The sequence below is a fragment of the Periplaneta americana genome, chromosome 7, assembly GCF_040183065.1.
Source record: "Periplaneta americana isolate PAMFEO1 chromosome 7, P.americana_PAMFEO1_priV1, whole genome shotgun sequence".
Taxonomy (NCBI): domain Eukaryota; kingdom Metazoa; phylum Arthropoda; class Insecta; order Blattodea; family Blattidae; genus Periplaneta; species Periplaneta americana.
Genome location: NC_091123.1, coordinates 84,106,519 through 84,126,106, shown reverse-complemented (window position 1 = coordinate 84,126,106; position 19,588 = coordinate 84,106,519). Strand labels below are relative to the sequence as shown.

Here is a 19,588-nt window from a genome sequence, read left to right as displayed (position 1 = left end):
TTCCAAATAAGGCCACCTCTGAATTTTCAAATTCTAGAAGTAAACAGTTTTGATAAAATTTTCAATTGATGGAACAAATGATTGAATAAAATATATTTTATTTAATATAATAAAGAAAACTGTAATTCACTGAGAAAATTGTCTTTACACTATGAATAACATAAAACGTTTCAAATTATATCAGAACTCAATCATTTTCACATTCTGGGCACTCAAAATATACAATTTTCTGTTGTTTTGTGATCCCAACACAATGTCCATGCACATAATTATCTGCGGCTAGTTTCACACACTGATTACGTCCTCCTTACAAATAAAGCAGTACCACTTTAAATTAATTAATTAGATTAATTAAGTAAATAAATAAACAAATACAAATACAAATAATTAGTGCAAAGAATTCAATGAATCGTGTGGTTCTAATAAGTCCATCGCTTGTTTTATTTTATTATGTAAAACAATCCTAATTTAAATTAGATTATAAAACAATTTTGAGATCTTGGAAATAGATGAAATATACTGTAATGATATACATAACACACCAAATTTTCTGAAATATAGGCCTGTAAGGAGTTTTAAACAAAGATGCACTTCCCGCGTGGTAGTATCAACACAATCAGGCTCGGCCACACAGTTTTCTTCTTCTATGAATCCACTACAACTGACAACAAGTGAGTGATTGATATGCGTTAACATTTAGCATAGCATGCGGATGAGGAAGATGCTGCCCTTTATCACCAATATTTGACAGGTCTTCGTAAAATAGTAATTGGACATATTGGTCTACATGGCCTTATTTGACGCACTTACGTTATGAGCAGTGGGGCACAAGTGTGTGTGTGTGTTTTTTAAAAGGTCACAAGTGTTTGCTAATACTAGAAACTACCTTGAAGAGCTACCATCTAGTTAATTTATAGATAATTCGGTGTTAAAAGAAAACATAAACTTATTATTCTTTTTTTCATATTTATTAAATAAATTGATAAGATATAAAAATATCCCTCAATAAACAAGAATTCCATATTAAACAGCTTTATTTGTATAGCCTACTTAATTTAATTTATGTACAGAGCAGAAACTCCAAAAGATTTGTTAGGAATTTACCGAAATATATCATACTAGGCATGTTAGAGTCTAAAGTCATTGTGGTTTGTGTGTTTCTACATCAGTAAATTTCTTGGGATCATATTTTAATACACAATAAAACTCGTATTATCAGGCCCCTCCAATTCCCATACGATAACCGAAGAAAGCGTCCATCAAATAAAGAAGAGCAGTGAAGAGGGTGAGACACCCCAATGAGAGACCGGCATTCTTCTCATTGTTGATAAGGCTTCCTAATTCAGCTCGCAGTCGGTCCCAATGGCGTGGCTCAGCTGTGATTGGGATGAGGCCTACACTGCGCCAGAAGTCCACTGCTATGGCACCGCTTATCAGTAGCAACAAAGCACCAATGCAGTTAAATATAAATTCCTGCAAAATAACAAAACAGTGTTTGAGAAGATTGCATCATGAAAACTAAAGTACCGTATAGTTTATGTATGTTTACGTGCTAAGATATCTCATTGTTAATGTAAATTCTTGTCAATTAATTTAATTAGGTTATGAAAGTTTAAAGCAACTAGGGTTGCGAACTTTTTTCAAGAAAATAGAAGAGACTAAGGAATCAACAAAATTGCACACTGAAAATGGACAAATTATCCAGTTCCGTTCTAAAAAACAACTTTATTCTACACTTTGGCAGCTAGACTTAAATTTAGATTTTGTCTCGCATAGTAGTTGAAGTCGACTGCAGTTTGCAGTTCTTATTTGGTTAGATCAGAGCCTTCTTTAGTTACAAGCCGGAGCATGGGTAGGTTTGGCAACACAGAGTGGAGGCGGGCGGAGGCGAAATAAAGGCATGACGTTTGACGTTTTAGTGCTTTGATTTCGTTGTCACATGTACATTTTCGACATTAATTGACACAAAACTAAGTGCATATGATCAAGATTCAGCGTATTGATGTACGTAATTTATTACGCAATCCGAAATGGTATTTTATTTGAATTTCAGAATACCGCCTAAGTACTTGCATACAGCCACTTATAACTTCAAAAAAATTAAAATCGTACGTGTTTTCAATTGATGGCACTAGGGAAAATAAATAAATATTTAAAGAAATGTTACTTCTACCAAAAGGAAATAAAATAACGACGTACTTTTGCAATACCCTATTCAAATCAATTAACCATTATGTGGCTATTAAATTGACAATGTTTTGTCGCTTTATGTTGTTTCACCTCTGACGTGAAAGGTCTAGAATATCATATAGGCCTACATTTTAATTCCATGTGATCTGTCGTGCTTTTCAATAAATATTTCCGATACCCAAGAAGCCTGTTTTAGTTTGAACCTCGCCAGTCATCTTAACAATACTATTATCCTAAATTATTTGTTATAAATTTTTAAAAATATAATTTTAAATAGGCCAAGACCAAGTATAAAGATCTATGAAAAAAATTAAGAAAAATACCTTCAGCATACGTAACAAAACACATCATTATCTATTAAGTATGTGCCAATTAGCGTAAACTTAGTGAACTTTAAATCCTGTAAATACGAATTGAAAAGAAACATGTTTGTAACTAATTTATTACAAAAGGAATAATATTAATAAATAAACCTTATAAACCAACAAAGTGAGTGTATGCACCTACAAATTATAGATAGTTCTGATGTATAGCAGGCATTCCGAATCTTCAAAACTGCAACTTATTTTATGGGATCACAATACAGCTGTTTACAATGAACTTGAAAATCAACGGCGTAACTTTATTGATACAGCAGGCGAGACCCAACAATTTGGCTAGAATTCTGATACATCACAAACCACAAGTAAGACTATAAAAATGTAGTTAATTTAATATTTACTTTGTCATCACTAACCGTAAAAATTTCCAAAGACTGCAACCATTTTTTTTTTAATTTATTGTCTTGATTTTATTGCCAACACGCACATAGTTTATAATACATCAATAATGAACGTTTGGTACGACCGCGAACATAATTCCATCGACACACACTTATATTGTAACACATTAATTTACATTGAAAATCGGCATTAGCACAAACACGTGTACTGTATGGTCGGCCTCCGGCTGACAGTTAATTAGCCTACAGTGTTGCCGACATATGGCTCCGGCTTGTAACTGAAGAAGGCTCTGGGTTAGATACGTCGTGTTCCTCTTCGAACATCTGTTCAATTAATTATTGTTCATGAGATGAAACACTCCCTTTGTATGAGCATTACTAACTACTTGGTATGTTTAGAATAAAACTCGCCAGTTTTTTTTTTCAAATTTATAACATTAAAATGATTCGATGTTAAACGAATGATCTCTAAAATTCATTTCTGGCAAGCATTACCTTTTACAAAGACTGCACATTTTAGTGCATCTCAAAATTCATCATATAAATCATCATCATTCAAGGTGAAATCATATATTTCGAATTAAAATTTTTACATTATGCAAAAATAAAGAAGAAAAATGCTCGAAGAGAAGAAGAATACGGGAGCCAGGAGTCTCTTAAAATTAGGCCAAATATGGGAGATCCCAGGAAATATGGGATAGTTGGTAACCCTAAAAGCAACTGTCATATATATTATCAAGTTAATTATTGTTAATATGAAGATCTTTATCAGTTTTCATATTTTGTCAGTTTTTTATTATAATAGTGCTAAAAGCCAGTTCTAATGAGCAAAGAGCCGAGTAAGACGTGATTGGCAGCAAGCCTGCTAACTTAGCAAAGTGAAGTAGTATGCAGAAACCGTTTCATATTGAAGTGAAGGATCTGTTGAGGATGGATACCACAAGTCTAAGGGAGACCATCGATATTATTAACAGTAAACTGAAAGATCTACAAAAGGAAAACAAATCTATTAAAAAAGAACGTGAAATATTTAGAAGAAGAGAAAAGGAGGAACAACCTAACCTTCTTTGGTATTGAAGAGCAAGTGAAAGAACAGTCTTGGCACACGTATGAAGTGATAGTGAATGTGTGCTGGGAATGGTTAGGTATTGGCACTGGAAATGGACAATTGAAAGAGGTGTATGGAATGAGAAACGGGAAAAATAGGCCCATCTTGGTCAGATTGGCAAACGGGACGATTAAAGAGAAAATTATGGATTGTAAGAAAGCACTGAAAGACTCGATTATTAGTACAGAGGAAGATTTTGAATACTAGGTGAGGTGTAGAAGGAAAGTGTTAGTGCCGTTTATGAAAGCAGCTAGGAAAAATGGACTTACTTACTTACAAATGGCTTTTAAGGAACCCGCAGGTTCATTGCCGCCCTCACATAAGCCCGCCTACGCAAGATTAATCCAATCTCTATCATCATATCCCACCTCCTTCAAATCTATCTACGTCTCGGCCTCCCCAAAGGTCTTTTTCCTTCCGGTCTCCCAACTAACACTCCATATGCATTTCTGGATTCGCCCATACGTACTATATGCCTTGCCCATCTCAAACGTCTGGATTTAATGTTCCTAATTATGTCAAATGAAGAATAGAATGCGTGCAGTTCTGCGTTGTGTAACTTTCTCCATTCTCCTGTAACTTTATCCCTCTTAGCCCCAAATATTTTCCTAAGAACCTTATTCTCAAATAGGAATTCTCATAGGAATTTGTATTGCTTTCTTTCAGACAACGTTCAGTTAAGTGTGCAGTGTGAATGCCGATGTCAACGCGTTTCGCAGCTAATACTGTGTGACTTGTTTTTGGGGACTTAACTACGTCTTTAGATATTTGGATACAAAATAAGATAAGCTGAACACTGACCGAACCTAGAATATTACCTACTTATAAGTTGACAAGCAGTGATATAAATATGTACTCATTCATTCATTTAGTGTTCTGCCCAAGGGCAGATATCTTCTTCTACCCCGAATTCTTCTCCCGTTCACCATTCCTTCCAGTGCATCCTTCAGTAGGCAGTTTCTTCTTAGCCAATGACCCAACCAATTCCTTTTCCTCTTCCTGATCAGTTTCAGCATCATTCTTTCTTCACCGACCCTTTCCAACACAGCTTCATTTCTTATTCTGACTGTCCACTTCACACGCTCCATTCTTCTCCATATCCACATTTCAAATACTTCTATTCGCTTCTCTTCACTTCGTCGTAATGTCCATATTTCTGCCCCATACAATGCCACACTTCATACAAAGCACTTCACTAATCTCTTCCTTAGTTCCTTTTCCAGAGGTCTGCAGAAGATGCTCCTTTTTCTATTAAAAGCTTCCTTTGCCAATGCTATCCTCCTGGCAACAGCTCATGTTACTGCTTATAGTACACCCCAAGTATTTGAAGCTGTCCACTTGCTCTACTGCCTCATTTAGAATTCGTAAGTTTATCTTCTGTATTTTTCTTCCTATGACCCTGCTCTTCGTCTTATTTGCATTTATCTCCATCTCATACTGTTTACAGCTGTCATTTAGATCCAGTGACATATCCTTTAGTATGATTTCCATACTGTATGAAATTATGAAATAAGACTTACATGAGAAGCGGAAAAGAACATGGGTAATAACTAGACTTCGTTGAATTGCCACACGCAGCATGCAATCAGGTTGCCGATGTACGGTAGTATAGAGGAGGTGAGCGACCGCCCGGTCTCGTATATAAGCAGTTCATGTTAAGAGTTGTGACCGGTCCAAATAGATGGAGCAGCTACAGCTAATGTATACCTATGTAAGCACGTCACAGTCTACTATACACAGTCGCGAAGCTCAATATGTAGTAAAAATGCAAACATGGGTAGTTGCCCACCACTAGGATCGCTACTATCGCCTCATCATCGCAGATCTCTCTCCCAGCAGACGAGAAAATATGTTACACTTTCGTTGTGTTCTTTTGGAAAAATTAACACCTTCCTTCCATTATTGAAATATTAAATGCATAAAGTTAATTTATTATTTTAATGAAGTATATTAAATTCCACCATAAACTCGAAGATACCTGCAAGAAATAGGTTAATATTATTTTTATTTGTGCAAAACGAACTGAAATTTACTATAATCGCTTCACTCATTCAAGATTATAGCGATAATTAACTATGAAACCAATAAATATTAATTTGCATTTCCCTTTACAACAATAATAATGGAAATATGAATTAATGGAGTAACTTACGTGTACCTGTTCTTGTAGTGTAGGCTTACGTAGTTAACAAAGTGGGATGAGGTTAAGCAATTGGAAATAAAACGTGATCAATAAATTTCATTAAAACAAACTTAATTTTTCTACGTCTCTAGTAAAATATTATTATTCCAATTATTGTATTTTAGCAATTAACATTTTCATTACAACCAATAACGAACATTTCACACGCATCAATGTGAAATACGCAACGAGCTAGCACTCGATGGAAATACGACACAGACCAAAGTCGACCGTGGACAGTCTATTGTTTCTAGTTGCTAACCGCTTGGAGCGCTTTATCACGAGATTTGCAAAAAATCACCTCAAGCTTCGCGACTGTATATAGTAGACTGTGAGCACGTCTTGTTTTTGCATTACTGTGGTTGGAATAGTCAAAGCTTAACATTTATTCAGTGCAGACAAGAATTCAATCAAACATACTACAATGAGAGTGTTGCTGTTCCAAATAATTGCCCTTGGAATATCCTTACCCCTGGAGCCAGTCTTGACCCGTTGGGGAACGTGGTTGGATGCTGTTAATTATTATGCAGAACATTATGGCAAAATAATGGAGGTATATAATTGATGCATTGGATAGCACAGACAGTTCCGTTGTTGCAGCTGTAAAATCATTGCCTTCTGAACAGCTATTGGAAGATATTTTGTTTATTGATTCTAATTTAAAAATCGTGTCCAAAAGCATCATCCTGTTAGAATCGTCTAAACTACAACTTCTCAGAAGCCCTTAATATAGTGGATAAAGTATCACAAACCGTTATCCAAAATAACAATTCACCAATTTCAGAAAAAGTGAAATATAAGTTGAGAAACATTATTGCTAAAAATTCTGCCAATTCACAACTTCGTATTATAAATGATGTACTGTCAGGTCACGACAAGACGTCTGAAGTTGGTGTACTAAAAAGTAGTGACTTCCCGTTCTTCAAATATGTACGTATTACATCGTGTGATGTTGAACGTACATTTTCCCAAAATAAAAACTGTTTAAGTGACCATCGGAGGAGATTACTTTGCAGTCGCTCAAAATGTACGTAACTCTTCACTGCAATGCACATATTCAAGGATGATGTGAATATCTTACATTAAATTTTAAGAGTAATATATCTCATTATAAAATAATTGTGTATTTACATGTTTAGACATTTCCTACTTCAATGATCATTCATTATATTTCTTGAATGCAGAATACAGGTTTTATTGTAACCACAGTATACTGCTCAGTGTTTACATTAGAGGCATACTCCTTCCTTTGCACGCCCCCTTCTCATACAGTCTATACCGCGTGCGCAGTAAATCTTGTGATTCTCGTGGCAATTCCACGAAGTCTAGTAAGAACAAATAATACAGACAACTATTCTCAATTTTTAATATTGCTCGTTATTAAATATCCAGCATCGGAAGAAATTTAAAATTTGTATTGTGTCTCATTTTATTTTATGGCATCAGAAAATAAATTTTAAAATATATCATTATGGAAACTTACCTTATAAAATTGACTTCCGTTCAGTGTTTGTGTAAATATTAATTTCATAACTTTTAAGCAAAAGCGACGAAATACTTTTATATTTCACATTTAATCATGCATGCATACATGTATAATAAAAACGTAATGGAAGAAAAATATATTCAACTTGGTAGATATTGAAAGTTGCATTTAAAAGTTTAAATAAAAAAAAGTGAAATATAAGTTTTTAGTAGGATTGCTGGTTACTCTGCTTAAGATAACTATTTAATTACCAAATTTCTTGTTATTCTTCAGAATAATCTAAAGAAAGAAATATAGCCTATGCCGATTTTACAGAAATGAATTTCATATTTACCATTTTACGTCTCTGATTGCCAATTTCTCCCAAAAGATACCCCAACAGCAATACTGGGCTTATGATGAGGTATGCTAAACACACTCCATGGCCGAGTTTGTCTGCGTCCACTGAAAGTTTGTGAAAGCTAATGGGGTGGCCATGACGTCCCAGTCTCGCAACAAGAGCTGTTGTGAACAGAAGTCCCTGCAAGAGAAGAAATGATCGTAAGTCAAGAAACAGCTTATGGTCTATGTAAGTTGACAGCACACGTATTAATCTATCTAATCCCCTATTGTGAGCCCCTGTATATATGCTACTTGTGGACAGTCATGTGAAATTGTTCCCATCAAGACTCGCTCCAAATTTTAATCCGTATCTGCATGGTCCCTAGTCGTACCAACATACGTGCAGTAATCTTTAATAGTTTTCCAGAACTCTTTGCATTTACTAAACATAAAACCTGCAACAATCTATGTGAGTAGTTCTATAGACAAACCAAAGACTTAGGTCCTTTAATAATTTTTCTGATAACGCTTTGAACAGTCTGTGAACTGTATCGCTTTATGTCTTTGAACTCACGTGAGCTTGACTGCGTTAAAATCAGTTTCACGAGTGACTCGCAGTATCCCATCGCACAATAGGAAATTCAACAACTTTTGAAGTTATTTCACTGTCACCTTTGCGGTGGCTGAGTGGTCAGACTTCCGGCCTATCAGCAGGCGGCCCGGATTCGAAACCCGTCAGATCTGCAATTTTTCATTGAAAAGTCCGTAGTGACACTTGTGGTGGACGAGCTGGCCTTGGGACGAGTGGAGTGACTTGCTCGAAACCTGGGTACGCAACGAACCTTAGTGTAGTCAGCCAGTGTGGGTTTGGGAGTGCGTCTAGCTTGAGGGTTAGCGCAATAGATCGTAACAGGTCGCAGTGCTGGGCAACAGTGTCCCCCTTCCGTAAATTTCATTCTAATTCCATACTTCACTGTCAAAAGTAGTCATCTTCGGTGGTCTAATGGTTACCATGCTGGCTATTGAATTTGGAGTTCTCAGTTTCAAGCCCGACCTAGGAATTTGATTTTAAAGGATGGTAAAATTTGAACGTGATTTCCTCCGAATGAAGTAAATTCGCGGGCTCCGTGTTATAGACTTATGGCTAGGGTTCGGAAATTGAAGACCTAAAAGATAATGTTGCAACTTAGTATAGTTCAAGCTAAGAAAACATTCCCTCTATCTCAGGTAGAATCCTCGTTATCACTAGGTATTTTGTTACGCCAGGTGAACATTGACTCCGAAATCTATTCACAATTTTTTGACAATAAACGTAAACAAAAGGAAGATTACAGTATCCTCCCCACAGGTAACAAAATCTGTGGGGCGGTTTACACAAGAAACAATTCTTTTCATTTGAAATATCATGTGTTGAGCAAAGACTCTTTGAATTCGAATGAAGTGTAAACCAGACGCTTACCTTACATATTCTAATTATATATGCTCACTGTCATTTTTAACTTTTAGATCTTCAACTTCCGAGTCCTACTTATGGCACTAAATGAATCCTGTCACCGTTAGAGGGGCCCAGGAAAATTTTGTCTACCATTTCTGACCTATGCTGAATAACTTCTGCAGTTGAAAGAGTCGTTAAATAAACTACTGCAGCTGCCGCCGCCGCTACTACTGCTACTGCTACTACTACTACTACTACTACTACTACTACTACTACTACCACCACTACCACCACCACCACTACCACTACTACTACTACTACTACTACTACTACTACTACTACTACTATCAAAACTACTGTGTCCGGGCTAGAGGTATACGAGTGCGTATTATACGTATAACAATTTAGAATGTCAGAACTATGCAGCATACTGTATTTTCTCAAAGTAAAGCTCAGTCGACAGAAAATGACTCCGACATTGGATCGAACGTGAAAGAGTTACGGCAAAAGTCAATGTCTAATTAGGAGTGCATGAAAATAGTATCATTCGTTAATTCCTTTTGTGGAACCCTCAGTGATGACGAGACACATGTATCTTGGCATGTTGTAGAATTTGCTCTTCCACAGATTTCGCCAGATTTCACATTTCAGCAGGATGGTGACCTATCACTCTTCCATCGACATGTTTATCACGTTTTTTAATGTCGTTTTTCCGAAAAGTTGGATCGAAAAAAGGTGCCCAAATGCCTGACCACCCAGATGCCCGGATATGAGACCTTATGGGGATTTATCAAAGGTTTTGTGTACAAGAGACAAGTTCGAGATGTGGACGATTTGAAAGAGCGTATCGTTGAAGCAGTTGCGCTAATAACGCCTCAAATGCTGGTAAACACTTGGCAAGAGCTTTAGTTTCGTTTTGATATGTGTCGAGTTACTACCCAAATTGCAGTGTACTAACGTACTTGAAAGCTTTTTGAGTTACTCTGTACAATATAGGAAAAAGATATTTAATAAACTTTATGGATGCTAAGATATATGTGTGTATTATTGGAGACCTCTAGCCCGGACATCTAATACAGTACCGGTACTGTATTGAATTATCTCATTTTATAACCCTTTTCAGAAAACAATTAGAATGAGATTCTATGTGCAAATAGGTGATTGTGAGTCAGTTATATATTCAGATATAGGACACGTAGTGTATGCATTATTTTAAGGGGAGTGGGTAATGATGCCTTGTTCGATTAAAAAATTTCAGTACAAAAATTTAGTTCAATATTTCAACCCTAGTGAAACAGAAAAAAATATTGAACTTTGTTTAATATTTTTTTCAATTTTTTTCAATGCACATATATTTTTTCTTGTGTTATGTGTGTGATAGTCTTAACCCGTAGGTCTACTATGTAGAACATAGGCTGCAGAAAACACTATAAAAATATCATGTAAATTGATTCACTAGTATAAGAAAAAAATGCACCTAAGTTTGAAAAAAATGTCAACTTATTGAAAACTGCATTTAATAAAAGAAGGAAATATGAAGTACATGCACTGCCAAATTTAAAGAGGCCATTTAAAGGGCTTATCTACAGACATACGCACACAATATTTATATTGTTTTAAAAGCAAGTTCTTAAATTTTTTTTAAATACAAAATAAAAAATCGGATTTTTGACCCCTAATCACTACCTGGTTCCCTTAAGTCATCTTCGTACATTACCGAGTGATAATATAAGAAGCATGGAGTAAAATACTTTCCATATGGTTACAATAATATTGTCAATACTATAAAACACGAATTCAACCTAATATTTCGGAATCGTTAATTTTGTGAAAAAAACCGGACCACATAACTAACTAGAGGGTAGTGTCACGTTACGTAATATTCATATTGTACTGTGCAGAGTGTCTGACTCAAGTTGTTCCTAAATTGTTTTAGGCATCACGCACAACACGACTAGGGGTGTACACACAATACTTTTCGCGTTGAAATTCTCTAACTCCTAGCGCTAGTATTTTAGCTTAAGTAAAGATTGAAAACAGTTAACATAATAAATAGACATAGGTTCGTTGGACTAATTGATACATTAATGATGCCTCTGAGTGAAGAAACAAACATTGGATCGCGCGTGGAATAGCTCATGGCTCTTAGCTACAGTGATGTATTAGTATGAATGTTTCGACTGCCTGAGAGAGTTCGATATTCGGTCCTTTCTTTCGTACTTCTTAATTTCGAACTTCGTTTCCAGGTGATTCTAGAATATTCTAATTAATACTACTTTAAAATGCAAGTACGCAATCCATCGCAATAGCATATGAACCAGAATGTTCCACAACAGCAGCTATAAAAGTTTGAATTCAACCGTCGGTAACCAATAAGCTCGGAACGGGAAAAGTGAAAGATAGCGAGAGAAGAATTAAATATAAGCTGTTCCAGAAAGCAAACTACGTCAACATCGTCAAATTCCCTGCGGGTTGTTATTATATGTCGTAGACCATATTGCCTGTCACAGTTTGATTCCAACTTTTTTCTTGTCTACCCAGATTTTGACGTTCTCATGGCAGTGTCGCTAGGCGTGACATATTAAAAATATATTGAAATAAACCAATAAATTGTGTTAAAATTCTGGGCTGCCTGTTCTTTAAGGATACGTTGCTTATTCCGAATGAAACAAAACAAATAAATTAATTTGAAGGATTACATTATATCATGCGTATTAAGAAAACAAAGAAAAAGAGCAAATGACTCGATAAAACATTATCCAAGACTGGAATAAACATTGGAGTGGAGAAAGAAAATAAATAATTAATAATAACAGATTGACAGCACGTGTTTAACACCAAATTATCATACCAAGACTAAAATTCGTAACATTCGCTTGATAATGTCAGTGAACGTTTTTTCCACTCCTGATTCCGCCTGCGAAACCATTAAATACCTCCCACATGTTTTGACTGTTATTTGGGCTGCCTAAGCAAAAAGACCCGCTTAAGGGTAGTCTATTGTATATGTACGTGAACGACCACAAATATTATCAGAAAATGCAGCCTCTAAATTTCTAACATTTTATAAGGAAATGAACTCACAATTGGACAAAAATTAGAAGGTACAACAACAAGACTTATTAGAACTTAAATGTCTTATAAAAGTATAAAAGAAGTTACTAATAATATTTTTAAGAATTCACTTTTTTCCTTTAAATTAAATTTTCAAATATTTAAACATTCTCACACATTATTTCATAACTCCACAACAATTAGAGACAGAATTCTGAAATATTGTACACTGATTTAACATTGTATTTATGCAAAAGGTAGATAACAATAATGCCCATTTTTTTGAAAATAGAAAAATTAGATCACAAAATATTATGTAAATTTTAATATATTTTATATATAACAAATAAAGAATTAATTGTATTAAAATAAACAGCTCCACATATCTGAGAATAGTCTACTTTTCAGAAATAAGTGTTTATTACATGCAGGAAAAATATTAAATATATCAGAGAGACCATGACAATGTTATGGTTACCAAATGATGTAACTGCAGCATTTATTTTGTTTTTTTTTTCATACTCTGATAAAACTGGTTTGAAAAATATTATTAGTAATCTTTTTTTAAATTTTTATCAGATATTTAAGTTCTAATAAGTCTTGTTGTGGTACCTTGTAATTTTTGTCCAATTGTGAGTTCATTTTCTTATTAAAAATTTTTAGAAATTTAGAGCCTGCATTTTCTGATAATACAGTATTTGTGGTCGTTCACGTACATATAGGCCTACCCTTAAGTCATACACAGTGTATATTCTTGACTTCTTGCTTACCTAAACGATTATCTTTAAAATTGACGTATATAGATTTGCATAGTCTCGGTATTAATGAAATAGTCTACTAAGAGAGTTACATTTCAGACCAATAAGGCTTTCAGGAGCCTCTTACACATGTAAACTACTGTTTCTACGAGGCAGAGGATTAATAACATAAACACTTCAGCGAACTATAAACACTAAAAAAAGTTACATTAATGGAGAAAATGGTGACTTTTTAGAATTAAAATTTGTTTTCTCATTTTATAGTGATTAAAGATTGAGAAGATTAACTCCGTACGTAGATGAAATTATTGGGGATCATCAGTGTGGTTTTAGGCGTAATAGATTGACTATTGATCAGATTTTTTGTATTCGACAGATATTGGAGAAAAAATGGGAGTATAAGGATACAGTACATCAGTTATTCATAGATTTCAAAAAGGCATATGACTCAGTTAGGAGAGAAGTATTATATGATATTCGATTAATTAAAATGTGTCTCAGTGAAACGTACAGCAGAGTCCGTATAGGCCAGTTTCTATCTGATGCTTTTCCAATTCACTGTGGGCTAAAGCAAGGAGATGCACTATCACCTTTACTTTTTAACTTCGCTCTAGAATATGCCATTAGGAAAGTTCAGGATAACAGACAGGGCTTTGAATTGAACGGGTTACATCAGCTTCTTGTCTATGCGGATGACGTGAATATGTTAGGAGAAAATCCACAAACGTTTAGGGAAAACACGAAAATTTTCCTTGAAGCAAGTAAAGCGATAGGTTTGGAAGTAAATCCCGAAAAGACAAAGTATATTATTATGTCTCGTGACCAGAATATTGTACGAAATGGAAATATAAAAATTGGAGATTTATCCTTCGAAGAGGTGGAAAAATTCAAATATCTTGGAGCAACAGTAACAAATATAAATGACACTCGGGAGGAAATTAAACGCAGAATAAATATGGGAAATGCGTGTTATTATTCGGTTGAGAAGCTTTCGTCATCTAGTCTTTTGTCAAAAAATCTGAAAGTTAGAATTTATAAAACAGTTATATTACCGATTGTTCTGTATGGCTGTGAAACTTGGACTCTCACTTTGAGAGAGGAACAGAGTTTGAGGGTTTTTGAGAATAAGGTTCTTAGGAAAATATTTGGGGCTAAGAGGGATGAAGTTACAGGAGAATGGAGAAAGTTACACAAAACAGAACTGCACGCATTGTATTCTTCACCTGACATAATTAGGAACATTAAATCCAGACGTTTGAGATGGGCAGGGCGTGTAGCACGTATGGGCGAATCCAGAAATGCATATAGAGTGTTAGTTGGGAGGCCGGAGGGAAAAAGACCTTTGGGGAGGCTGAGACGTAGATGGGAAGATAATATTAAAATGGATTTGAGGGAGATGGGATATGATGATAGAGAATGGATTAATCTTGCAAGGGATAGGGGCCGATGGCGGGCTTATGTGAGGGCGGCAATGAACCTTCGGGTTCCTTAAAAGCCAATTGTAAGTGAGTAAGTTATAATGATTAAAGCTTAAATGATATAAAGAAAAAATGGACTTTAACTATAGATTCATTATGTATTGTTCTTATTTTAAAAGATATTATTCTCCTTACTTTATTTTTAGGCATTTATTCTAGTCTGAGTTTGACCTTTCTCTTTTCTAGTAATTTTCAAACTAATATAGATTAGCCAGACACGTGGCTGGACTTCCATGTTATGGCGACAGAATGACTACGTTTCTAACGCTAGGTCATTGTAAGACATGGCATTCAGAACAGGCAATCCTCTGTCGACGTTGCTAGTGTTTGGCATAAGGCATCAAGATTGTTTTATGACGGGTTCGTTAATTATGGAAGAAGTACACAACAAATGCAATATGAGATCATTCTGAAAAAAGTGCTTGTAGAATAGATGTGTCTCCTCCTGAAGCTACAAGTATAACATTAATTCTACCCAATCTGTTTGAGTATAGAAAAAATTCTGTAGGAAAATTTTTTGAATTTCTATAAAACCACTATATGCAGACAATCTACGGTACTGCGATTGATTGAATAATGAAAGAGAGCTCCTGGCGGAATGATAGAAATATAGTACGAGGAATGTGGCTCAAAGCGAAATTTTTATTATTGAACGATCCCCAAGGAAAATATTTACGAAAACAAATAGGTACAATATATGTCATTATATGTTTTACTTATGAGTACTAAAGTTTTATATTAAACTAGCTAAAAGCACCCGGCGTTGCACGGGTTTTCCTTTCTGCTTCTGTTTTTAATTAAACTGCTTATTACATTTTCGGAAATCTCGGAAACCTAACTATACACAACCAAAACGAATTGCCTTTACTAAGCTAAGATTAATCTTCACTTAACGTCATTTACATGAATTGATGAACTCCTTAGCGAAATGCCTGCCAGTGTTAAAACTCAATTTAAACAGTTGTAAATCAGGCACCAAAAAGAAAACATGTCATCATGTGCCTGACGTTCAAGGTTTTTTTAAATTTATATATTTATTTGTTTTTATTTATTTATTCTGGTGTAGTTAAGGCCATTAGGCCTTCTCTTCCACACCGCCAGAAATACAAATAAAATAATAGAAAAATCAAACTATGAACAAAGTAAAACCCAACGAAAATATGATTCCTTTTCATCTTTCTGATCAGTTTCAGCATCGAATCAATATGTACATATATAATTTAATTTATATTGGAAGATTTTTTACCCCTTGAGCGCTGTACACCGACTTAATATCATACCCAGTTTTTTTTTATATGACTTGGAAAACTAGGTATATCTCACAAATTCAGAACATATTATATTAATTCTTATTTTATACACAGAATACAGATACAATATAAACTTGCAATAGGTAAGTCATTTTTGTAACATAAAGACTGATATTCTGAGAGACGTATAGGCTTAACAGTATTTTAGAAATTAAGAGATTGTTATTTCCACAACGCATAACATACTATATTTGCAACGTGATTATACATATAGAATTTCGCAGTAACATATTTTCGGACGTGAACAACAATATTTTGAGAGACGTATATTTTAGAATTAATACAATGGCATTTTCAGTCGGCTTACGTACATTCACATACTACGTTAGCAACATGACAGAAATATCATTGTATTGGTTTTTGATATGTGTAAAAGCTTTTTTTCCACTCCTTGTATAAAATATAGTCGAGGATGTGAAAACACGCAGTTTTTAAGTCAACTTTGAGGTACTGTCCTTGAGCTTCATTTTGATATGGTCATTACAAATGCTAGTCGCACTGAATTGCAATTGCATTAAATAGAATGGGTATCATAGCAATACGTGAGATAAAAACATCTTCTCCTTTCGTTTTTCCAGTTAATATTGCGACTTCTATTACATTTCGCATGAGTTCTTCACACCAATTCATTTGGTGCATAATTTTGGTGGGTTAATATTTCGCAATAGTACTTCTGGTTATTCACGATTAAGTAAATTATGTGGTAGCAATCCTTGTAGTTTGAAAGAATTCTAGAATTCAGTTGGATAAAACACAGCCTGCTCACTATCTACAACTGCATCGAGAAATTCATAATACGGTTCATAATGCGTAAAGATATTTATTGTACGAATTATCTAGTTTTAGCCTTCATGATGTGTACCAACAGTGTTATTCGTGTTATAATTTCCATGGCCTCGTGAAAATCGATGTTGAATACAAAAGACAATAATAAAAAACAATTGACTATATTTAATATTACACATGAATGTTTGATCGTATTTATTTCTATTTTTTTATTAATGTAACGTCCATTTGTACAATTTTAATATAGCCTATGTTTTTCTCCTGGTTATGAAGGTTAAATGTGCAAACTTTGGCACATATCGGTAAAAGCGTGTAGATTTGTATAGAGAACATACATACCCACATTCACTTTTATATATTAAGATTTCAGTATAATAAATTGTATGGTAATTTTGTTTGAGACAGCATAAATAAAATACTACGGATACATTATTTATGTAGTAAAACTCCCTTTATGGCGGGTTAAAATAAAATAACGTATTTAAAATAATGTAAATAAATTATCAAAATAAAAAAAAAAAGTTTAGTTTAGGTTCGAACTTAGGTCCCCATACATTAAAGTAATTCATCTTACCACAACGCTACAGAGAGCTACACATTTAACTGCTTGAATTTAAGTATTATAAATGTTTCACATTTGCTGTCTATTATGTTTGATTTTGAATTTATAAACACTAAATAAATATGTGTTTTATATCATTTTGTATTTTATATTATTGCCCATGACACATTCAATCAAGAAATCGTTCCTCATTTACGTAATGTTAATTTAATGTTATTTTATTTATTATTTCAATAACAATATGGCCGCTTTTACAACGGAAGAAGACGTGATTGGATACGTCAATAAAAGACAGTTGACTGTAGAATAGGAGGCCATTGTAATATAATACATGCCATTTCGTTCTAATTTTTATTGTTTTCAATAATTTAACGTCCATCTGTCCAATTTTAATGTAGCCTATGTTCTTCTCCGGGTTATGAAGGTTAAATGTGCCAACTTTGGCAAATATCAGTCAAAGCGTGTAGATTTGTATTGAGTACACACACATATATATATATATATATATATATATATATATATATATACACATACATACATAGCCACATTGACTTTTATATATAAGATATTCTATTCACTTCATGTGAAGTTCCATTCATATCTAGTATGTTTCACAAATTTGTATTCGAGTAAGATTTTTTTAGAAATAAATATTAGACACGATTTATTTTTGTTACTTAATTTTTTATATTATTACCGAGTGTTTTAAGCGGTACACATATATTCCGAACATCACAGATTTCGTTTTAATTTTTTGCGTTAATTTGAATGTTAATAATGTATTAGAATATTTAGATTGTGTTGTTCTGTTCCTTCTGTGTGGTGTTCCATATGTTTATGCTTCACAAATTTTGTTTAGAAGCAAATGATTTGCCTAACTAGATCATACAGCCTATGAATTATTCAAATAAAGGTCCATTTACTAAGGGATACTAGGACTTCAAAATTTCTACAATTTTAATTCGAGTTAGGCCTATTTCATGTTTAAACTGTTTATTGGACGTATTAATAAGATGTGTGCAAAATTTTCAGTTCAATCAGGCAAACATGTTCTATATGCTGTTTATTTATATCGATGCTATTTCTTTGAAGACAAAACTAAACTTTCTATAATTTATTTTATTAGAACATTTTTCACAATCGCTGCCGAATAATAACAAATGAACAACACCTATCGACGAATACGAATAATAACAAATGAATGACACCTATCGAAAAATACGAATACTAACAAATGAACAACACCTATCGACAAATACGAATAATAACAAATGAATGACACCTATCGAAAAATACGAATACTAACAAATGAACAACACCTATCAATAAATACGAATAATAAGAAATGAATGACACCTATTGACAAATAACAAACGGTGATCACACATGAAAATGTTAGCGTCCAAAAACAAATTATTTATTTAAATTAAAAATTATTAATAATAATTAATTTTTTTATTAAGATCGGCCAAAAAATTGCATGCAATATAAGTATTAAGTGCATAACATAATCTCGGAAATAGAGAAGATTCGACTTCGTCTCGTCTTCTCTAACTTTTCCTCGATTCTGTTATAATCCACTTACCACGCTTTTATCGCAATATACTATTTCAGAATACTAGTTTTACGTTGTGATCCGTCAAGCTGGTCTGCAGATGGTAGTACAAAAAGCTATATATTATGGTGTACGAAACGCACGTAGATGTAACATAGGATTAAGTCGTTTTTTTGAGTGCAACTGTTGTAATATAAAAATTTACTCGACTTACAATTTCTAGGAACTTGAGGATAAAACCTGGCTGCTTAAGCTCCTTGACGGAGACGGGGAAAACTTTACTACCCATGTTGCCAGTCTTCTCGTTCTCTGTCCCGATTCTCCAGTTTCACTCACTGTTCACTCTGGCAGAGCTGTGAATACACTGCAAGTAACACATCATCTCCAATTCTGACTTAAACTGTATGCTTGATCATATCCACACTTTGACATTTACTCCCTGGTGTGCATAAGCGACATACGTTCACTCACGAATAACTGTGAGTTGAGGAAATAATTTTCTGAAAATTCTTTTACCGATATATTCTGGTTTAATATACTTGGTAATTTATAGCTTTGTGACTAAAACTTAACATTTTGCACAGGGCCGGTGGTAGGAATTGTGCCCCTCCAACAAACATTTGTCAGGATCCTCCTCCCTGG

The 19,588-nt window shown here is 34.1% G+C and overlaps 1 protein-coding gene across 1 annotated transcript; it reads right to left on the bottom strand.

Annotated features, from left to right (window-relative positions):
* Positions 1 to 946: 946 nt before the first annotated feature.
* LOC138703236 (uncharacterized) lies at positions 947 to 19,325 on the bottom strand. The gene is made up of 3 exons (XM_069830947.1): positions 19,161 to 19,325; positions 8,022 to 8,207; positions 947 to 1,473 (listed from the first exon to the last, which is right to left on the bottom strand). Exons 1-3 carry the CDS (start codon positions 19,233 to 19,235, stop codon positions 1,216 to 1,218), a joined length of 519 nt encoding a protein of 172 aa, XP_069687048.1. The 5' UTR covers positions 19,236 to 19,325; the 3' UTR covers positions 947 to 1,215.
* Positions 19,326 to 19,588: the final 263 nt, after the last annotated feature.